This window comes from Ylistrum balloti, unplaced genomic scaffold, assembly GCF_031769215.1.
Source record: "Ylistrum balloti isolate Yb309-2 unplaced genomic scaffold, AGI_CSIRO_Ybal_v1 Utg369626, whole genome shotgun sequence".
Lineage (NCBI taxonomy): Eukaryota > Metazoa > Mollusca > Bivalvia > Pectinida > Pectinidae > Ylistrum > Ylistrum balloti.
The window spans coordinates 752814-777897 of NW_026781894.1; the positions used below are offsets into that span (position 1 = coordinate 752814).

General features: G+C 33.1%; 1 protein-coding gene across 1 annotated transcript; it reads right to left on the reverse strand.

Moving 5' to 3' along the window:
• On the reverse strand, window positions 1-25069 carry LOC132551674 (atlastin-2-like). Its single transcript, XM_060215857.1, has 12 exons — window positions 25006-25069; window positions 14815-15029; window positions 14408-14542; window positions 14204-14308; window positions 13792-13842; window positions 12901-12963; window positions 11757-11988; window positions 11405-11532; window positions 11179-11235; window positions 10269-10340; window positions 8375-8806; window positions 1-7964 (listed from the first exon to the last, which is right to left on the reverse strand). The coding sequence occupies exons 1-12, from the start codon at window positions 25067-25069 to the stop codon at window positions 7881-7883; spliced, it is 1638 nt and encodes a 545-aa protein (XP_060071840.1). The 3' UTR covers window positions 1-7880.
• Between the last annotated feature and the right edge of the window lie 15 nt (window positions 25070-25084).

A 25084-nucleotide genomic window follows, 5' to 3' on the forward strand; every position in this document is an offset into this window, starting at 1 on the left:
TAATGCTCAACTAGTTTATTATTTACAACGAAAAATCAGTTAAAATTGGTCGAGAAAAAAATGACTCAAACACCCATCACACTCTTCTCTGACACAATGACGAATTAGAAGACGTCATAAAATGATGTAATATGATATATTGTTTCCAATTCTGAAATTAAATAGACGAATATTTATCTCCTTATGTAACGTATCTGTTCAGAAATCACGTGAGCCTAATTTGGACTCTATTTTCAACTGCATTAATGCATTTGCCACAGACACCTACTACATCTCCGATTCTCGTAAATCATAAATATATATGCAAATACATTCTCATTGTGTACTGTATCCTTCCCATACACTCTCGATAGTCTGAAAATATGACTTTTTATGAGCCTGTTGAAAGTCGGGGGAACGAAAACGTAGAGGTATTTGCTATGCATATAGATACTGCATATACGATGCGACATGCACAGAATTCAGTAAATACCTCTACTTACAAAAGATAGGTTTCTCTATGGAAACTATATATACATATACTTTTTTCTTATATGGTACTGAAAGATGATTGACAATATTCAGCCACAACAATATATTTTCCGGTAAAGGATCTCCAACGATTTATTTTACAAGGATGAACCAAATTTCTGTTTCACATTAATTCATCTGATGTGGATTGAACATTTATTGTGGAGAAGGCTGTACAGTAACTTTCGTGTGCAATCGGAGAATCTTATCAGGGTTAAAAATTTCTCTTTAAATGATATTTACAAATGCATACGATGTAAAATGAACTGTCATCCAATGGCTTTTCTTCAAAGAGGATTTTTGCTTTTGTTTGTTTTACAATCAATAAATTTTCAAAGTTGAAAATATTTGCTCAAATATCTTACATAGTACTCTGAAGTATGTCCTTAACAAGAGGCCATAGGGGCCTGCATGTTGATAGAATGTCAGAATAATACTGACAACACTATGAAAAGAAGTCACCTGTTTGTTCAATGTCAGATATGATTTTTAATAGCAATGTAATGTTTCTCTTGAATGATAATGAAATAATGGTTAAAAACTTATGAAAAAATGCCTTCTTTTAGCAATAGGACAGATTGTTTAGATATCAATAAATGACCCATGTGCAATTCTTCTTATACCCTTTTACATATTGCAATACAGATATTTTCATGTCATTTTCAGTCCACTGCATTGTTTTAATGTTAAGGAGAAGGTAAAATGCAAGAGAAAATATAGATTGTATCTTAATATTAATCTACATATGATCAGGGGTTATTACCAAAATGGTCTCTGCTTACAAGATACATTGAATCTTTTATCAGTTATTAGCATATATGTATATCAGCAATTAAGAAATTTTCATTGGGTACACACTTCCATAGTTAGATGACACAATATGCTAAATTTACAAGCTGGAATATCCTTCGTAAGACTCAGTGTGGTTATATGAGGTAGGTTTTCAGTGATCGTTGAAAGGGTCCATAAAACATTTGAATTAATCACAAAGCATTTCACATGTCGTACTGGCCATATTATCACCAGGGTCTCCAGATGACACACACAAAGTAGATTTCAGCTGACTAAGGCAAAGTATACACACATCCAGCATGGTTTGCTTAATATTGTCAGTAGACCATTTTACAAAGCACTTGACTTGTTGCATTTAATAAGTAGACTTTAAGCATTTAGCACAAAGCATTAAGCATGTAGTATGGGCTTAGCTTACATTTTAAACGCAAATTCTTTGTCAGATTCACTACTTTTCTGGCCGAATGTGAAACGCATTCAGTGTTTGTTAAGGCATTAAGTGAACAATGCCTTTATAGAAATTGATCATTTCTGAGCTATCACTTGTTGACTGGATGGTTCATCAAAACACTTTCTTCTGCTCCCAATCTATTTGCACCCACATGAACTTACTATTCTGAAGACATGGCTCTTTGGTTTAAAGAATATGCAATGTGTTTTGCTTCCATTTATGATATTCAGTTGACAAGTAGTTTATCTATCATGTAGAATTCATCACATATTCAACATGAAGAAATCAATCATGCTGCATGTCATATTTAAATCAGCTCCGGTTGTGGAACTAAGGTTTGCGACTGGCAACTTTTTCTATACCTGAATTTCCCCGGCGTAATATGTCTGACATTAGAGTTTTTGACGGATGGAACTTGAAACAGATTGTAAACAAGCAGTTCCTACCTAACACTGAGTAAAGGATGAGAACGGATAAAATTCATGAAGCTAGCTTAGTTGTTTGAACCCCATTCCTTATTTATATATATATAAAAAAAAAAAAATGCGCACAAAACAAATTCATGCAACAAATGATTTTAATGTTCAGAATGAGACATTAAAAGCAACATTATGATGATGATCCGTATTCCAAAAAGACATTTAGTACAAACATCATATTCTAAATCAACAACACATAACAAGTTCTCCCATATACCAAACACAATACATTCTTCATGTACAAATAGTAGAAAAAACATTAGTTTCCCCTTAAACTTAGCACTTAAATGCCATGCACTAGAAATACCTTCAAACTTTACAAGAAAATAAACATGAAATTAAATATATCTATATGTGTTACTCCCACCAACTCTTCTAGGGATTCCTATATCAATGTTGAATTGGCTTATACATTATGACAACACAAAGAAGGAAAATCTTCATGCGTTGAAATGAAGTTAAAATCCACCACATTGAATGCTCAGTGAAGTGATTCATCCAAACATTGTCATCTAGATGTATCTTACTTTATATACATTGAACTTCCATATGTCATCTGTGATAAGTCCAGTGATTGGCCAATATGTCAGATTTAGAATATGTTGTTCCGTAATAAGCACAGCTTTAGTTCAACAGATTTTACATTATAAAAAAAAACAAAAAAAAAAAAAAAAAACAGACCCACATTGAAGACATTTCTGATGTTCTATCCTTGCTCTTTAGATTACTAAAGGTTTGGTATAAAGATAATCTCATGTTTCATAAATTTATTAAAAAAAAAAATTTGGTGATTACCACATTTTTATGCAAATCTTATAAGTATAGGCAGCAATATTGTCTAGTATTAAGAAGTCTTACCACCACACTATTTTATGTGGTTCTCAGGACATCAGTTTGGCCTTTGTCACAGGTAAAATACAGCTGTACATGTATATTTCACACAGATTGACAAACTAATTTTTTTTGGCACATATTTATATTTACATTTGCCTCCTTGTAGTACAAAAAGTATGGGTCACAACTATGATTATATAAAAATCCCTGAAGGATATGAATTCAAGGTCGATAAGATATAGTATGACTTTATCCTAAGTCTGATCGATCACATGGCTTTCCACATCTTATATAAAGGTGTGATGTAAAATTGAATTCAAGAAACAAGTTAAATTCTGTGAATTACAGAAATGAAAGAAAAAAAGAAAAAAATTCTTGTATTCGCTATATAATGACAATTGATGGTATTACTACCGAGACAATTATGTGATGTTTGTGGGAGAGTTACTAGTCATCAGAACATGTTTACACTTACTAAATGACACATATACTGATATACTCGGTAGCTGCAAGTGCAAACAGTTTATAATGCATTACTAAATGTTAGCATACATTGTATATGACTTCTCCTGTATTTCATAAAATTCTAGGAGACAGTTAAAATCTGTAAGACACAGAAAACGAATTCTATTGGACAATAAATAAGTAAATAAGCATGTTTTTATTTGCATTCCAGATGAAAATCTTGCAGCAATGTTACCCTATCAAAATTCCAAGGATATTCTTCATTTAAGTATTGTAATTACCAGAAGACTTTGCAATGGATAAGCACAAACCCCAACCTCTTATACATCAGAAGCTGTACATCATCACAAACCAGTTTTCCCCAAAAACAGACTTAAGCTGTTTGAAGCACTATATGTGAGCTAAGCAAGTCTTTACAAAAATTGCAATAGCTTTGTTTTCATTAGAAATTCATTCTATTTCTGAAAATATTTTATTCCTATTCATTGCTTTAAATCCCTATTGCCGCCAAGTTGTTCAAATTGTTCAAAAATTCAAATATTCTAATAAATATTCTTCATGAAAAGAATTCAGTATGTTGTTAGTCAATCTAGCAATACACCAGACTGTGCAGCACAGTTAAGGCCTTGTCTAAGATAAAGTAAAACCGACCCAATTTGATATTAACTTGCAATGCACCAATATTTACAGTGTAAAAACACAGAGAAATAATTTACATAGACTTTACATTAATCATGACTTATACTATTGTCAATCTTTTGTTATTAAACTGTAATCAATCTTTTGTTATTCAACAATGAGATAACAATGTTAGTGATCATCAGTCAGTAGTTTAGTATAGAATGATCTGTTAGATTTAATGTCATGCAACAGAAATATCAGAAGTGTTGTAACTTCTTTGCATTGTTACTTTTTTCAATCTGTTATAATTTTTTTCACTGATATTGGTGACTTGTTTTTGTCTTTCTGTTTTAAAACTTTTTTCTTTTGGTGCCAACATTTGCTGTTTCATCACTGGTACATTCTGGGTAAATAAGTTCTAAGTGTTATAAAAGAAGGTAAGAATATTTCTAAGACATTCTCACAATGATAAAATGAATTGGTGTATTCTTTTAATACTGCTGTCCTGTTAGGAAGTGAAAACGAGGGGAGATAACTCTACTGTAATGAAGACAAGTGAACAGACCTTGTAGACAAGTAAGAGTCTATCAACGACATAATATAATAAATATCATAACATCACTTAGACAAGTTAAATATATATATAACTCACAAAAAATGTTTGAAATTTACATTCGGTATAACATTCAATGTGACATATCACTGTTAAACGAACAGAAGAAGGACCTTGTTCATATAAAATATTAAGAGAGGAAACATCAGGGTTGGATGCACATTGTATTACTTTTGATGTCATTGTAAGGCACTGCTCTCTATAGTGTGTCCCTGCTATCTAAAGTGTTCGCACAAAGAATTTTTTGCAATTTGATTGACTTTTGCTATCTTGGAAAAAAATCTGAAATCTGTCTGTTTTAATTAATTTGAAGTTGTGGTGAAATAAGGTGGCCAGGCTTATAAGGCTTCTACACAATCATGATGCTATGTGTTAGGTACGTCACATTATTTATAAAGGCAAAAACATCACATTACCTACCATATTTAATGTTAAATAGGATTAAGGTTCATAGGCTCCGACAATCTATAAACAAATGCATATCTTTTATAAAATAAATCTACAGATATAGGTATAATAAGTGTATCACCTCTGGTTGTTTGATAGAAAAAAAAAAAACTACTGTTCAACAAAGTTGACACTTGAAATAAATACATCAACAACAGAGCAGTAAAAAATGAACCAGATTGTGTAGAAATCTAATGATTATTTCTAAAATGTCAATTATCTATGGATTTGAAGTCAACGTGTTACAGTAGAACCTCTTTAAGCAGATTTTAATTATATTACGGTGGACATCCAAGATTTTAAAAAACAATCTGGTTGTAAACAATACATTTCAAATTGTGCATATTAATGTTTATACAATGTACTGATGTCACTGAAACAGTTATTAATTCTGTTTCCTCTTTCATTTGTCAAACCCTTGTGTATTAGATGATGATGAAACTGAAACATGTAACTTTATCAAAATTGTCAACATATATCTTTAGACATGAATATATATCAAATGATATCCCTATTATGGAATTGATATCGAACTACAATTGTATGATCTGTAAACTACAATAAAATTTGAAATAGTTCATAGGATAAAAAATATCAGCTAAAACTTGGCTGACAGCATTATACTGAATTTTTATTTTGCTTTATATCAAAACTGATTTAATCAATTATTGAAGCTAAACTAAATCTTATTTGAGCTGATCTAAACAGAATTACAGATAAATTGCCATCAAATATATATAAATACACTGTAACAATAAAAGTTATTGTCGCTTTTGTTTAAATAATACTGCTTTTAGTGGAATATCTTATAGTTATACCTTACAGCCCTGTACTTGAATAAAATTTGAAAATTTAATATTAATTCAAATCCACACACAATTATACAACAAGAGTGACAATTTTAAACACAGCAAGAGTATTTTTTGTCATGGATCTGACAAAGAAACATTCCACATTTATTGGTATAAAAATAGTTACGGTTTGTATAACCAGATATCTGAAGCTGAGACAAATACACAGAGTTGCGTTGGATATTTGACCAGTTCATGTACGGAAAAAAAATCAATAAATCAGATACATCAAATGAAAATAAATCCAGACATATTGTGAAAAAAAATGATAATGTTACTCACTTTTTTATAAAGAAGACACTCAGATCACATATCATCCTATAATCAGTACCAACAAAATGGTAGCACTAATTACATGATGTATGGACAATGTATATAATCCCTGCTTTGTTTATCAAATTGTCACGGGAAATTCATTTTTGGTGCAATCATTTTCATGATACAGGTTTACTGAAATAGACATTCAACTCAAACATACTGCTGAAGTAAATGAAATAATATCAAAGTGTTGATATTGTGATATGACATTGCAACTGGAAAATCTTGGAAATATTCATAAAACAGATCAAAACTTAACACGGAAAAAATCTTCAAAATCAGGTCAGATAAAGGTCAGTGAAAATTTGGAAAGAAAAGAAACACAAACATTCAGAACACTGGTGACACAGACAAGCAGTCTTGGAATGGTATTAGTTGAAAATTTGAAATCTTCACAAATAAAACACCATAAAATTAGTACAATTGTTTTAACATTAAGTTACCTTGCAAATACTACGGATAATTTGCATATATCAAATCTACATCTGCATTTGTTTGCTCCAAGTAAACAAAACAAAATGAGGTCAGAAAGTTTTCGGTTTATCTCCCTTTTTCTATTAATCATGTTTAGAAAAAAAAGATAATTATAAACAGCATTTACCAAACAATATCATTCACTTTGTATATATAGGGTTTGACCCATTTAACTTTACTGATACATGTAGTAAAATTCTACAACAAACAATGACATTGGATAGAATTAAGTATTGCACCTATGTTTTGCACCAAAAACTGTTGATGTAACTATGTAACTACGCTTTCCTATAAGAAAGTCTCTAAATTAACTGAGAAGAAAATCAATTAAATTTACTAATATATGTTGAATACTTCCTTTTATGTCCTGCAGTATTTTTTAACACTACCAAATACATAATCCTATTTTAGTACAATAATATCAACTATCTCAATATTTTTCTGAGAAGATACAGTACCACGAAAATAACAGTATCATTGAAACAAGATATCGGACTTGATGTGGGTAACGAAATAATTCTAAATATGTTACATTTACAGAAGTACTTTGTATAGTTTCATTGGATCATTTTATACAATATGATATTAAATGCTACTTTTTGCCCTAAAGTTGAGAGTCGTGTTTTAACAGTGTTAAAAAAAAACTTTATGAGGATAAATAAATTAGTAAAAACCAATTCCCAATTTCTTATCATATAGTATAGCAAATCTAATATAAATAAAATTAATCGTTACAAGAATAATGAAGCCGAAAATCTTTTTCAGATGTACAAACTGTAGCTAAATCAGGTACAAAATCTACAAGTTCCTGATCACAGACCTCTCGAAAATGTTTACCCTATTTTTTGTCCCGTCTTGTTAGGAGGCTTCTAACTTGTATATCTAAATAAAGGCTAGATTACTTTCTTCCAGATACAGTTTCATTAACATAATAGTCCTCCAATTGTGGATGTTTTTGGAAATGTAACAGTGAGCTTCTCCCACCCTGTCAGAGTTCAACAGAACTGAACACCAGTAGGATGCTGTTATTCTTGTTTTGGTCGAGAATTCTGTCGCACTGCTTGCTTCACTCCCTGCTCCAAAACTTTTGTGTAGACTTGAGCAAGGGCCTGTAATACGTGAATATGAGACAACTGTCATCACACAAAATAATGCATTTCTTTATATTATTTTATTTTTTTATAATTAAAATAATTATTTATATTATATTAATATTATAATATTAAACAGTAAAGTTAGCAATGAGATTCATACTTTTCACAATTACTTTTCTATATTAATATACAAGATGTTGAGGATTAATTTCTGCTCGTGTATACCCATTGGACATTGATTCTTAGGGGTTTTCCTGACCTTTATTCTGTATCAAATTAGATATACACTTAATCATTAATAAGATTATCACCTGATTTTGCTATTGAACATGTAATTTTTGCGACAAACGAAAAGACATGATGCACCATTAAACTTAGTGTAATGTAAAATGAACAATCTGATTCAAGACTGCCGTTTGACCTACCTTATCCCAGATCACTTCAGCAATAAAGTCTATATGTTCTCCCAACATCCTCTGTTCACCACTATAACGCACATACATCCAGGTACACAATAACATAAGGAACACAAACAGCACTAAGTTCATAAGGTTGGCAAAGTAGTCTAGTCCAATCAGTGCAAACACCCCTGAAAACACATATGCCATGGCCATCACTGTAAACAGCACAGCTGGGGTACGGGCGGAACTGAAAATGTTTTTACCATCGTTATGTTTCTTGTAATTGTCATACATTTCTAATAACTCTTTTTCCAATTGATCACCATAGCCTTTGCTGAACTCGGGTCCACCCATTTTTCGTGTGGATGTGAATGTTGACAAAGCTTTCTCAAGGCAGCGTTGGTGGTCTCTTTCTAAAGCATCAGGGTGTAGGAATGGCTTATCTCCACCACAAATCTATAACACAATATTAAGTCTATTGAAACCCAGTCTAACTTTATTAACTGGAACATAACTATGAGGTAAAGACTAGTTTCATCTGTGAAACTGATTGAATCTTTCTTCTACATTTCAAAAGTGTATTCTTGTTTTACTCGGGGACAAATAAATCTGCTGTTACCTACTTAGGGAAAGAAAGCGTGTATTCTTGCTTTACTCAGGGGCAGATAAATCTGCTGTTACCTACTTAGGGAAAGAAAGCGTGTATTATTGCTTTACTCGGGGACAGATAAATCAGCTGTTACCTACTTTGGGAAAGAAAGCGTGTATTCTTGCTTTACTCAGGGGCAGATAAATCTGCTGTTACCTACTTAGGGAAAGAAAGCGTGTATTATTGCTTTACTCGGGGACAGATAAATCAGCTGTTACCTACTTTGGGAAAGAAAGCGTGTATTGTTGCTTTACTCGGGGACAGATAAATCAGCTGTTACCTACTTAGGGAAAGAAAGCGTGTATTATTGCTTTACTCGGGGACAGATAAATCAGCTGTTATCTACTTAGGGAAAGAAAGCGTGTATTATTGCTTTACTCGGGGACAGATAAATCAGCTGTTATCTACTTAGGGAAAGAAAGCGTGTATTATTGCTTTACTCGGGGACAGATAAATCAGCTGTTATCTACTTAGGGAAAGAAAGCGTGTATTCTTGCTTTACTCGGGGACAGATAAATCAGCTGTTACCTACTTAGGGAAAGAAAGCGTGTATTATTGCTTTACTCGGGGACAGATAAATCAGCTGTTACCTACTTAGGGAAAGAAAGCCTACATGTATCTAATTATAAGCACAGCATCTCTCTGAAAAAGGGTTGTATCATCACCTGATGTAGTCCAGCCTCATCTCCAATCGCTCATCTTTTTTGGCATATAATTTAAAAGTCATTTATGATAGCAAAGTGTATTAAGTTATAAATTCAAAACTTGCAGATTTTAGTAAGAGAAAATTGTAAGTGAGAGAAAAATATCAAAATTTCATGATCTACCTGTCAGACAAACTAGTTTTACTGACTAGTTACCTGTACTACAGACAAATTTTACTTGTAACACATTCAAGTTTTGCCTGTAATACAGAAAAGTTTTACCAAAAACACAGACTACAAAGGCAGTTTCATACTTGTATTCCACACAGGTTTTACCTGTGAAGCCAACAAGTTTTTTCATTTATTAACAACAATTGTTTCTATTATCTGGGATGATTTTGATAACGGAAATTTTGAAACATCAATGGTTCCCAACTTATATCTATGATTAAATTCATACATGATAACTATTGTTTCTAAAACATATCAGTATGTGTAGGAAAAACCTTTCTGGTACCAGTATGTTGTAGAGCACATCAGTAACTTGTCCCACAGATTAATGTACCATTCTGTTCAGTCAGACTTAGTTATAATTCAACTCCTGTCATGATTTAATGACACTTACATTTTCCATTTCCTTTTGATAAAGACTCTTGGCACTGGAAACTGCTGCTAAGTTGTTCGCTTCTGCTGTTGCCTGTTACAAACACAGCATACATATAAAAACATAGTCTTTATTGTGAGAATCCAAAACTTTGTTTCACATGTTCTGTATGTTATAAAATCTTTCTAACAATACTTCAACTAGAAACTCTCTGTAAGTCATGAATGCATCTACTCCCATGCATAATGTCACCTCTGATCCTATAACCCTGAAGATAATCACCTTGACACGATTAAATGGACAACCTGATGTTATGATACTATGGGGTAAATATGAACTAAATCTGTTTGGGTGATCGGAAGATGCAGTGGTAATGCACTTGCCTTTCAACAAGATGTCCGGGTTTCAATTCCCGGAACGGACATGAAAAAGTATGGGGTCATTTGCCCAACCACATGGGTTTTCCCCGGGTACTCTGGTTTCCTCCCATGATAAGACTACTCAAACGCTTACATCCGGGCCAACAATAGTGATTAGTACAACAACAGAGATTAGTAATAGTATAAGTAGAAATAACTTGTTTCGGAATTAAGTTTATATAAACATATATATCTATAACCACATCTGTTGAGAGGATCTCAAGATGACAATGATTCAGAATGGGAGGGTGAGACATAGGTAGGATTCTATACCTCAAATAAAATAGGGAGCATTAAAAAGTGTCACATTTACAGATTATCTTGATAATAATTATCACTATGTGTATGGTTACAACAAAATAGAATTGATACGGATATACCTATTCAACAAAGTCAGTCAACTAGACAGATAACTGACTTAACCAATTCCCTGTGGTATGATTAAAGTTCTGTAAAACCTGTTGACATGACAGTTGGTTTCATACCCTATCTGACAGTAAGCTTTTATTTACCTGTAGCATGGACTTGGGCTCAGGCAGTTCTTCTCCTTGGTAAATCTTGATGTAGGCCTAAAAACAAACACAGTTAATGACTTAAATTTGTGGAAGAGGGCATAACAATTTTTAAATAAAATTTGTGAAATTCAGCATCAATACAATACTTATCATAACAACTTATCTCAATGATGTGACAAAATTGACCTTTTCCCTCCTGACAAATAAAGGTGATGATATCTACCTTGAAATATTCCACTAGTTCTCGACATGTGATTTTGCATCCATTGATCTCCTTGACAACCAGGTTGGAATCATCAAGTAGTAACGGTACTAAAATGTTCAACTGTTCCTTAAAATCTTTTTCAATGTCTGGAAAAAAAAAAACGATAAAAATTTAATGTTAATTTTGTGCCTGAACAATAATTATTAACATATTAATTTTGTTTCCAGTATGTTGTATGTATCCATTAATTATATCATATGGGAATATCTTGTCTTCCAAGCTATCATAACCAGATGCCCATCAAACTATTTTTAACCACCTTTTAAAAGTTTTACTGACTACTGAGTCTGTATTGTCTTATTTGACTAACCTTTGAGTTTGCCATCAAACATGGGATTAGTAGCCACCCCTAGTCCTGGGTGGGGCATTAAAAAGCTGCCAATGCTGGTAAAACAGGATTTGATATGAAGCCGCAATTGCTGAAGCTCTGGATGCTGTCTGTCTGATACCTGGAGGCGACGCTCCAGGATCTTGCGCCCCCCTACTGCGCCATAGGGTGCTTCATATGGGAAACTCCAGTCTCGCACAAGGAATTCCAAACACTGTAGACACATAAGGCTTTTATAACCAAACTCTAGATATAGGCTGATGCATAGCAAACAAGGTATCCCTGAATGATACTAACCCCTCTAACTGTTGACTGTCCTGGGAATGTTCTGTAATTTTTGAGATTCATCAGTCCAGGGGCACTCAAATTATTTAGCAGAACTCAAATAACTGTGTCATAATGAGATTATATTAACAGCAATACTGACCTCGACCTAAATTGACCCTTTAATCTTGAAAACCAATCAAAATATAATTGGCACGGTCATTAAAAAAAGCAGTGTGCAAAATTTACAACCTGTATTGGAAGGGAAGTACTGTGTGGGATTTTAGTTTCTAACATCCAATGAAACAAGAATTTTTTAGGCAGAAACCAGTTTTTAATTTATAATAACAGTAATTTTGTTGTTTGATCACTTCTGATAAGAAAGCAATGTTTGAAGTTCATTTGATTGGCCTCAAGTTATTGTCTAGAAATGATGATATGGACAGACAGTTGCATTACAATATCTTCTTCCAATCATTGATTGGAGAGATAAAAACTATCACCTTGTATTAACCAACAAAAATAATAATAAACCGATTTATATTTCAAGCAGCAGATGATCAATATTAAATCAATATCTGGTTCAGAAACGCAAACGCATCGCGCTGTTTTAATTAAATTTTCTTTTACAAAACATTGCTTTGATAAATTCTCATTCAAATTACATTCTATTTGCATGACAAGACAACCAATAAGAAATATGACTTAATATTCCTTTATATATATAAATTCAAGTCATGTATGACTGATAGCATATTGGCACTGATTGACCAATTCTTATAGATTTTTCTTCAGATCTACCATGCTTCTTTGACAACCATAGGCTGGTTCGTCATTAATTTGTCCTCATCTATACATTTACCTGAAATGGTTTGGAGACATTATCATTTGCTTCCAGGGCTAACCTTCCGTACTCTGTAAATAACTGAAAAGAAATGATGTTCATGAGCTTTAGTTTAATCACGTGTTTCATTAAAGTACTGAAGCTGACAAATAAAGTAAGATTATCTTATTTGTGTCAAAACACAGTGTATCATGAAATAAATGGGGTTTTCTTATTAATATATCTTATTAACAATAGATCGGCTGTAATCTGCTGATTGATCCTGAATGGACATTGGATGATTTTGAAGTGAAAAATTCTACTTACTGCTGAAACAACCCCTGACACCCCCCCCCCCCAACCCTACTCACCTTACCACACAACACTAAATAACTCTAAGCCCCATTTATTATATCATCACCTACTTCTATCTACCTATAAAAGTTAATTTTTAGCTACTAACTTATATCAGATTAACTGTTGCTAAGGCTATCAACAATAATGTATTATACATGACTGCAATATTTTTTAAAATATCAAAAACATAATGGCTCCATTATGTTATTGTAAGATTGTATGATCAATCTCAGTCTGAAGAGTTCAGAGTACCTATCAGCAATTTTAATTTTGTCATTGTCGAGGTCAACCAAGACAAAAAATAGAATCGCAGATAGTCAGAACCATTCGGACAAGATAGAGCTGTATTAAATAATCTATGGCTGTAACACTAAGTTCCATAACCACTGCAAATATCAGAAAGTTTCATGGAAAATTTTATATTTATGTTCAGCATTACTCATGAAACACCTCCAATGACTTCAATTCTTTAAAGTCTGCATGAAGCAGGGATCATATTTGCTACAAGGTCTGAAAGTTATGTGCTATGATACTCCACAATGCATTGAGATATGACCCTGTATGCTGAAGTACCTGTAAGTGTTGCAAGTCATCTTCCTGAATATTCTGTGTTAAGTTGAAAACCTGGAAAATCAAAGTTAATTAATGACAATCACACATTTATTCAAATTCAGGAAACCTCAAGATAGTTATCATTTCTGATCCTCCACAAAAATCAAGACAGAATATTCAAATTGTACTTCCTTTTAGTATATAGAGAACATTACAAGACGTAATATTATACATTCCTACAGCCATAGTATATGTAACTACATGTAGTAGGTGACCCAATATCTCCTTGCTAATGATTCAATTGACAGTAGACCTGTCTGCCTCTAATTATGTGGACTTTCTGCATTGCTTTTATTAGGAACTTTACACACAAAGGGACTTTACTGATGAAACAGAAACACTTGTAAACGAAAAAAAAAGAAGGTGTTTTTACCTGGACAGAACTGAGCATAGTACTCAGAGCAAATACTGTGGCACAATCCCTTACTGTTGATTCGCTGTCAAATGCACCCTGTGTATCCATCAATAGCACCGCCACCTGGTGATAATGATGAAAGAGAGGCACCATTAGTACAAACATTCATTGAGATTTTAACTCCATCCCGAAATAGATTAATTAAATTCTGGCTGATGTTACCTGTTCTCCTGATGGTATTTCACATATAAAAGGTTCACTCCACATAAGGATTCCGGTTGTTTCTCTCTCTGAGCCTCCCCGCCATGAGAATCCTGTCAAGGGTGCATCATCTCCACCTAACCAGTCTGGGTGACCCTGTTAAAGCAGAAGGAACCAGTTCATTAAGTTATTGATATAATACATGGAAAAGTCCTACAGAAACTTTTTACCCCACATTGATATGTGATACATGAATATTGTATTTATTGTGTAATTAAGGTCAGCTGATCTTCTTGTTTTACTCATAAGCGCTAAGGAACTTGAAATAAAAAACATGAAATAATTTCAAATTGTTTTGACACTATGGAAGTTGCAGTTCACTGGTTACATAAAAGAATTCAAATAAGTTATTTGAGAAGCAATCATACCTTGGCATTCATGTATCTGAGGAAGAAGTCGAGGAGGAATGACTTGCCCTTCCTGAAGGCTCCTGCCACAGAAATTACAGCCACTTTTTTATCCTGTATCCGAGGGTTCAACAAGATCTCTTCCAGCTTAGTTTCATCTAGTTCAAACTGGTGATCCTCTCCAGTGATGACAATCTGGATTGGCTGGCCTTGTAGAGGCATGCCAGATGCCGACACTGCAGACAAAAGAAAGACACATACATTGATCACGAACTGAAGATTATAAGAAACAAAGATTTGAACTTTGGCACTTAACACTAGACTTCAAAAACAGTCAAGTGATGGCAAGCTAGCCTGTAAAATCTTAAAAGCTGTCAGATGTAATGCATATATGTATATGTTCTGCAGGTATATGATATATACAAAATGAAAGTAATTTTTGTTCTTTTCATCTTAAAGCATGAATATGCCTTTAAGCAACAATATGCCAAACACACATAGGTGATATGATAACAAATATAACAATTATATGACTAACAATACCAATTGATATGTACCCTTCTGTTCCATATCAGGTTGTATGAGATTGTTTGTATGTCTTTTACTTCACAGGTAAATCTGGTCTTCAAACATGTAATAATGCCTCAGTGATTCCTACATACCGGATGTACTCCACATATCACCTCATAGATAGACAGGTGTAGGTATTTTCGTATGTACATATATATATATACATTTATATCATTGTCAGTTAGCTAGGTGACCTTGGCCCATACGATAAATGATGTCATCATTTTTAGTTTTAAATATAAATGATTACCTGATCCAAATAAGAATATGATTACATGATTATACCAGGGATGGAAATCTTGTGTCCACAATTAGGACTGACTATGTTGATTATATAAATACATTAATGATATCATGGTTTCTGTCGACATTCTAACATATGAATACCTAGTGACAATCGTTATCATTCTTCCAAGTATAGTTCATGTTCTATGTATTTACTACCCAGTAAGTACCTGGAAATGTTTTATTTGAATATAATGTCCAGTAACTAATACATGACATACATCATTCAACCAAATATCCTCTCTATAATTTTACAATAATCACACTATCTTCAAAATATCAGACATAAATATGTGTCTTTTAACGAAGTCAATGTAAAGAGCTATATGACACTCAGAACAGAGAGTAGTGATGTAATGAAATATCATTCATAAAAATCTGTAAAAAAGAACATCATCAAAATACATTGTGTAAAATTTTCCAATTTATTTTTCATAATTAATTCATATAATTTTTTCAACATTTGTTTTTACTATTTGAATCTGAATTAATCATTTTTTTAAGGTTGTGAAAACTACTGGCAAATCACTGAGCTAGTACTCTTCAGGTTTTGAAAACTCCAGTAATAAATAACTGATTAGAATTTTTCAGGTTGAAAAAATGAATATATCAATGTGTATCAGTTTCATCATTGTCAGCACTGTCTATTTATGAAAGCTGTATGAGCATGACTTTGCTAAGTACATTTTTAATATATTCATGCATTTTGTCATAAATTCTTAGAAAACGCTGTTGCTGTAATGATAGGAAATCGATGTTACTCCTAAATCTGACATGAAGATTATAAAGATCAAAATTCCTATAAATATTTATACACTAAATCATACACAACACAAAAAAGGAAGAAGATAAAGACTACTCAAGTGTATTAATGATGTTGATCTAAAGGCAGATATGTACAGTAGTTTGTAGCTTAGTTATCTGACAAGTTCACAACCTCTTGCCACGATAGACGGCCATAACTGATGATGATATAAATGGTATATTTGATGATGATATAAATGAAAGCAAAGAACAGATGAAATCTTTCAAAGGGTGTTTTTTCTTAAGATTACATGTGTATGTTAAATGTACAATGTCAATCACAATTTCTCCTGCTTCCCCTTGTTAAGCTGTTGGTACAGCTTTCCTCTCAATAGCTCATGAAACAAATCAATATCTAGGTCAAAGGGCTATTATCTGTTTATAGAAGCCAAGGAATACATCAGCCTCTCATTTATTGATGAGTTTATGGTGCATGTTGATATATATAAATTTACTGGAGTTGATCCCAAAAAAAGAAGATGTGTGTCAATCTATAGAAAACTTATTACAACTGCAACAGTTATTGTGAGGATAACTAATACCCACGTAGACTTCATATATCAATCACTGTGAACACATAGTTTCATCATAGCTATCATGTCCTTCAATTCATCAGTCCATTATCAACTGCCAGTATATGAGAAGATGGTAAGCAGAGATTAATGCTGGAAAAATGAGTAAGTCCAAAAAACCGGGAAAAAAAATCATTTTTAGTCCAATGAGGAAAAACCATATATGACATGTTAACTGGAACTGTTCTACAAAAGTGTGAAGCAAATTTCAAAAAGATAGGCTTTAAAAAAAATTCAGTCCAAAAACATGGCAAAAAAAAAAAAAAATACATGAAAAATACTAGTCATTAATGGGGTTCTGGTTAAACGAGGAAATATTCTTACTATATGTTAAATTGACAGTAATGCCAACCTCTCAGAGTGAAATATTAGGTTATGACCAGCTAAAACCAGAGTGAATGGGTCAGAAACAAGGGTCATGTGTGTAACAACATTTTTCACATTGTTTTTCGCTAAAACATGGGAGTATAAAACATGTACACATATAAATCAACCACTAGTAATATTATGAGTTTATTCACTACATCTTTTAATAATATTTAATGCTGCAATTAGTGACTCTGGCTCCTACTAATTCTGTGGATGGTTCATTATCTAAGGGTGTACAAACAGACATAGGCCATTGTTTAGTTCAAATCTCTGAGCATCCCTTCCTTAATTATGTTGCAGGTATCTTTTTCTTAACAAATAGTGGTGCTGTGTGATTTTTTCAAGAAGATAAAGAAATCTGAGACTGTCATAGCATGTAAGATACCTAACAAAAGTAGCACATTGTCTTTGTTTAGCTACACCTGGTTCTAATCACATTTAAAATAGAATAAAATTAATCATGAAATATCTTTGTCAAAAAGCTTCGAAACTTCAGATATAAATGATCATGGATACTTCTTGCGGAAAATGTTTAAAATGTTTTGTAAATATTGTTGTGATTCCGCTGCTGGGCTGCCGTTTTCTCATAAGAACGTAGCAACAATTTTATTAACTACATATTGACGCACAGTTCAATATATTTTAGTTACATGTAAAAAACACTACTTCCATGGGTCTTCATGTTCCCTGTTTCAGCAGTCTCTGGCCGTGATTGCTTTAAATGGGAAATATCTGTTTTCAAAACAAATTGAACTAACAATTAATTCAAAAGTAAAAGATTATCTAAAATGAAAACTACCAATCTTTTAGACAAGAAAAGACTGTCACCCTCATTAATCACTATGTCTAATACCCTTGTACTGCTCAGCCAAATGCTTGATCACAACATGTGTACAGATATTAAGAATCTGGTTGAGTGAGCCTACGAATATGCAAGTGAATAGGATTTCATAGGGGTAAATCTAGATGTGCTGTCTTAGATGATTCATTTCATCGGGGTAAACCTTGATGTGCCGTCTTGAATGATTCAAAGTGTTGAGAACACTTATAAATAGACGCCGTGTATAATGTGTAGTGAAATAAAGAAACTGGTATATCCATTTCAAATGGCATATGATTAGCGATTGGTCAAGCTGATATATATGTGAAGGTTCTAGACATATAGTCATGATAAGATCTTCACATGATCATTTTGATGCGAGTGTGATTTGAGAGATAATGACTGATCATGCCCAGTCACAGCGTGGCTCTGAAATCTGCACATTTTACAGTATAATGCATGAGTATTTTTTGTCTTCATGGATTTCAATATCAACAATCGGTTATTGTAACTGGCTATTGACAACCTATCAATTATTTGCTTGTAAATCAAATTAGCTGGGTTTTTATTATTAGTAATAGTACCTAACACAATAGTGACCAATAACATTTCATTTGTTCATAGCTTGTTTGAGCACGGCACAATGTAAGTTCTCAAATACAGTTGGTTGAGCACGGCACAATGTAAGTTCTCAAATACAAACCTATGTTTTAAATTGACGAGTCCCACTTACACTTAGTTGTTGGAGTTTAGGTTAATCATGGTCACCTTTATAGCCTTGGCTAGAGGGAATTTCTCTTTAGTTTAGTAGCAGTGCCTGGCTAGAACCAAAGCGTCACTATAGCCTCACCAGAATCATCAGTATTGGTGTAGGTGAAAACCATGAAGAAGAATTCAAGCTATTGGCCTAATTCAAACCCCAGCAGCTAGGAGCTAGGATATATTTTCCATTACCCCATCCAATTACATCTATACTGCATCAAAATCCGAGAAGATCTAAAAATGTTCCTTCTTTTCTGAGTCAAAATGTTAACCAATCACGCCTTCAATTTCCAGATACAATCAATGATTGTAAAATAGGTTCCATTTCAAAGGAAAATGAGTTGATAGATCCTTGACCACGAAAGTGCACATGTAAAATTATAACAAGAATGTATAGAGTACACTCGATTCATAGGACTCATATAACATAAAGAGAGAAAAATCTCATATAGGATATTTGCTGTTCAAGCATTCCTTAACATGCTTTTCATGGTATGCTGTAAATTCATTATTAGGCCAATAAGCTTATGATAAAACAAGAACTTGTAGTCAAAACTGTTTCCATCTTTGTAGTTTGCCAACAGCATTTTATTTCTTTAAATATGTGTATATCTTTCACACTCTTGATCAATTTCTCATCCATGCTTACGAGCAGAGTATAAGGTTACAACTCGAATTTATCATAAAAAGCCAAATTAGACTAGTCATTGTTGTTTCATATTAAAAATTTTCAAAAACTATTCAATTAATCTATTATCGTATAATTTGCAAAGGTGAAAAGTATTTCCAAAACTACAGTTGAAACTTGCCTCGAAATTGCACGAGTCAAAATTCCATTTGAGTCGAGATAATTTTAAAGTCCTGATTTTTTTCCTTCTATAACTTTGTAATCTTAGTTCGGAAGGATTGAATTTCATTGAGTCGAAATTTCTGTTGAGTCAAAGTGATTTTTCAGCCCCTTCATTTGTAAAGCAAGGGAAAAATCATTCGTTGTCTTTATTAATTTTTGTAAAAACATTGACACATCTTCTGATGAAATAGGTCAATACATACAAAGAGTAGAAAAGTCACCTGTGCGTAACACATGGCTAATTATAGCGTATCGGTGGTAAATCATACACACAACACTTGGTTTCTGGCAATGAAATACCAGTTTAATCATACAATTAAACTTAGGCTTCTTAATTAGTGTCACCATCCAGTAGCAGGGAATACCTGTACATTAACAAAGTAGCTGGTTTACACAAAACATTGAAAATATTTAACTAGGTTGTGTGCACCTTCAGGAACGATAAAAACGAAACTGTCAAACTAGTACAATCTTTTTGACAAAATCTCATTACCATTATTCAGGGAGAAACTAATCTTCAGCTTGTTTACTAAAGGATTGTGATCGGGAACTTTGTAAGACTTAGTGTTTGGACAATGAAGTGCAGAAAGTATTTTTCGTTGATAAGACTCAATATCTGTGTGTGTTAAGACTAGCGCCTGTACAATGTTTCTTCAACAGGTAAAAACTTTATAGTGCCACGTTTTTCATATGCATATCTATTTGTAATAAACTCATATTGATATAATCTGTAGCTTTATACATAGTTTTTTGTAGCATATCAAAAACAATTTTTAATTTCATTTTATTGTCATTCCGTAAAATACATGATGTATATGTGCTTGGTCAGTAAGGCTATTGTACATGTGTGCAGGACGGAACGATGGGAGTATAAATGCATTTGATTGGAGTTGTTTTTACATATTTCATTGTTTGGATGAGTAAACAATAAAAGGAGAAAGTAGAATTAAATTTCTTTGTTTATTTACTGCCATTTAACAGATTATACTACCCTGCATGCGTGCTATCATAGCTCTACATCGTTTGACCATCAGGAAACTGATATCGTCAACCTTATTTATAAACCTCCTCTGAGTCGAAATTCGGATAAGTCGAAATATTTTCCAAGGTCCCTTGAATTTCGAGATAACATTTTTTGACTGCATTTGATAAATCATGTCAGAAACATGATCTCTGAAGTCTGTCATGGTAAAACTACTGAAAATGAAGCTAAAATACAAACTTACGGTTTTAGAATTATCAGTAACCATTTAAAACAAATATGATCCTCTATGCAACACTAGTATCTTCCATAGAATAGACAAAAATATTTAAACATCTTTTTAGGTACGTTGTGGAGTTAAGACCTTAATATCTAGCGTATAAGAAACTTCGAAAGTATGGATGAAGGGAGAGAAATGGAACAGTGAGATAACTTTTTTCTTCCAAACAGAGAAGCATAGAAATATCTGCATGAAATTATTATGAGTATGTTGGTATTTATGTTTTACCCAATCATCTTAGAGGCTCAGATCATAGATTGGTTTCCGTCTGTTATACACGTGCCTGCACTACCAGGATGCAAAAATTTACCTATATACTGGAGTGGTCTTGATGGAAGTCAAAAGTTATGTCCCAGAAATTTGATGAATATGTAGGCCAACTATTGAAAATGTTGTCTGAAATGACAAAGTTTAATGGGAACAAACCTAATATTACTTGTCATCAAATATTTGATATATTTTACAGCAAAATTGCAGTTAAAGATGGCCCAATGACAAAATATTGTGGAGTAATATGAGGTTTGCTATATTGTTTGATGCATTTTAGCGTCCATCATTATATAATGATGAATTACACTCAAATGTGACCGACTTGTTTGATTCTTGACCTCATATAACACAGGAAAACCCAAAATAAACAAGAGAGACCTTTTTACATTTAACACATAGTGGATAAGAAGCATGTGTGCTAGTTGTTCCTAGGATGCACAGGACACCAAACACAATTTATTGTCTTTGTTATGTTTTTCCATTATGTAATACACTGACTATTTTGATGATGAAATGTACACAGACAATATGTAAAATAACTTTGCATGGCATTACATTTAACATTAAAATTTTTCTGGTGTATGTATTATTTTTTTTTTTACAAAATATGTCTGGGATGTAACATGGACTCAGATTTTCTGAACTGGATGTTGTTAAAAATGCATCTTCATCTATTAGTACCCAAAAACACTTGTTGATTACAAAATTAATGTCCTGATATGTTTGTTCATTATTTTTGTAAATAAAACTTATTTCCTATATTTTTTCTATATAAACTACAGGAAATGTGAGACCCTGGGGCCCTAAAATACACAATTTTGGTAAAGCACCTTCAGACGCCTCCATCCATGAACAGCATTTAATACTACCATATCTGAGTGTTGAAAAGAAAGTTTTATTAATTTTAAGTCAATGTGGCCAATTTTGCCCTGTGTGTTGAGAACTGTTTAATTACCCTTTTTGGTTCATTTTAGGCTAGGGATTGTTTCAGCAAAATTTCACTGAAATCGGTTCATCAATTCTAAAGAAGAAGATGAAAATGTTGAAAGTTTATGGATGCACTTCAAAGGCCAAAGGTGATTGCAATTTTGAACCATTCACAGTCTTACTAGGAGCCAAAGGTGCTAGTTTGCAGCTTCAAGAATTATTAAGAGGTATAATAAAAGATGTGATGAATAAAGTATATTATTACTGATATGAAGTGGTCTATTTACCTGTGTACATGTTTAATACTCCATGTTTAAGCCAAACACAAATATGGCAAATGACATAAAAAAGGCTGCTACACACATGACCCAAGTTTTAGCGTTTTACCTATGTTTTAGCTGTCCATGACTTAATATTTCACTCTGACATTATCATTACTTAATATGATCAGTCATTTTTGATCTATATTATTCAAGTTTTTATGGTGAGCTTAACTCTCATTTTCTCACATGTCGATAAAATGACATTTGGGATGCCAGAATGTCAAGTCATTTTCTTCCTTAATCTCTTAATCTAGCTAACAGCAGTCTGTGCCTTCATGTATTGTACAATGCATAGTATGATTTTCTGAAACAGTAGCAAGATATTTTTGATGGTTTTTTCTCTCATTTCCACCTGTGTCAGATAGGCCTGTCCAGGGCAATAAACATGGTCATGATAGACGTTTATTACACAGGCGCCTGTGTAATAAAGCCTCGCGCGCGGAGTAATTCATAGTTTTTTCCCGCGCACTCATCGACTATGTCCTCGTCATCCGCTTCATCCACAAACACGCATAGCCGATTGGAGTCATTGTTTGCAGGCTCGTATTAACAAAACTGTTTTATAAATATCAACATCACCAACCCTGGGACTCGGCCTTTCCGCCGTCGTCAACGTGTGATTGAAAGTGACAATGACTAACTTTCCTCCTGTCGGTGTGGCGCGAAATGTGTGACGTAAGTGACGTCATCTCACAAGCAAACAAAGAATTCCATTCATAAATGTGTAAGATTTGTAAGATTACTATTGACAGTGAAGTAGTATTAATAACTTGACCAACATGTTCAAAGATGTAAAAAGTGTTTATGATATATTATACATTGAGCAATAGTAAATATTAAAAAGAAAAGTGTTGTTTTATTGCGTGTTTTAAGGCACTATATTTGAACGCGTACGCATGTCTCTGGGTGATGTATTTGACAGGGTATTTGACCCAGCCAGCTTGAAGAAAAAACAGTTAAACACTGACGTTGGATGTTTACATTATGTCCATATTATGTTTTCGACCGCAAACATAGTTTGCAAAATTCGGGGATGGAGAATCTATTTCAGCATATTTTTTATGTATATGGCCCAAGGAAAAAAATAGAAATCTGAAAAATGGCGGCGTCCAGTGATGGATACCGCGAGGTGAGTGCAAATATTTGATACTATGAGATTAGAAATGAGAGAAAAAAACTCTTTTCTATATGGGTATGTAGGATAGGGATATTCCACCCTCGGGATCACAAAATATGGTAAAAACCCTCGGCAAGCCTCGGGTTTTACCATATTTTGTGACCCCTCGGGTGGAATATCCCTATCCTACATACCCATATAGAAAAGAGTCTTATATTCTTGCACTTTAGGAAGAGAAATAAAAATAATGTGTTAAGCTGACATTATCCCCTAAAAAAAACACACAAAAAAGGAGCTAAGATACTTAGGGAAAAATGGAGTAATTTTGATATTTTGCAGTTAAGAAAACACATATGAAATTTATCACTAGTCTCCATTAGTTTCTGTAAATTTTTCCTGTCAGACTCGCTCAAATTTTGAGAACCCACTCTGTCTCTTAGTATTGGAACTGGTTATTATTTTGTAATTGATGTTCTGGACTTGCCTACAAAATTAATGATCAATCAATCCATCAACATTTTTTGATAGTCTGAAGGGATCAAACTAACTATCCGTGGTTTCATCTTTGTCTTGAACAAGACAAAAATAAAATCATAGGTCTATAGTTAGAACCCTTCTGACTATCTTCTTGACAAATTAAAGATGACTTGATCTAATTTCTGAATGTACACAGTGACATCTCATTTTCTTTTTACAACAATTACCATCCTATTATCATTCTTTGTTTTTTATCGAAAGAAGGGCATGTGGTGTAATTTATTATCTTTTTAAACAATTCGTTTCGTTTTTTAATCAAAAATCTATTACTTGAACACTAACTTAACGGATTTGAAATAAAAATTATGTAGCCATCTTTGAGTGGAGATGATCCGTTGAAGTTCAAGTGCATCCATTCATTAATGATGTTACAATAACACACCAAAAGGTGAGAGATCACTGCCCATCGTCAGGTAGGGGAAAATACCTACTTGGACAGACCTTGTTCATAAGTTATAATATTGACAAACATGTCTTTAACAACTGATTTTTTTTCAAGCGGAAATAATACACCTCACGTGATAACTAATAACCTATTATGAAACGACAGAATGAGGTCCTATTATCTTCGTTTCAGTTCAAACAGTGGCAATCGGAAGCCAAAGTTGGCCTACATTCACAACTCTGGGCTGTGAAAGAGCTCGTGCTTTTATTTGATGGTCAATAAAATTGAAAACACGTTTATCAGAATGACTGTTTCACGTGACAGACAGAATGTATAAATATAGCAGGTTAATATATTACCTGGAACTGTATGTTCTGTTTCCATCTGTCTTGTCTGTCGTTCGGTCCTGGCGAAATCCGCCATGAAATGTTACGTTTA

Excerpts from the sequence above, each read along its gene's own strand:
- LOC132551674 (XM_060215857.1), bottom strand. The coding sequence starts at position 25,069 with ATGGCGGATTTCGCCAGGACCGAACGACAGACAAGACAGATGGAAACA. Across the intron at positions 11,989-12,900 it reads ATGTCTCCAAACCATTTCAG|TGTTTGGAATTCCTTGTGCG; the intron begins GTAAATGTATAG and ends ATGTGTCTACAG. Across the intron at positions 8,807-10,268 it reads ATCAAAAGGAAATGGAAAAT|ATTTGTGGTGGAGATAAGCC; the intron begins GTAAGTGTCATT and ends ATTGTGTTATAG.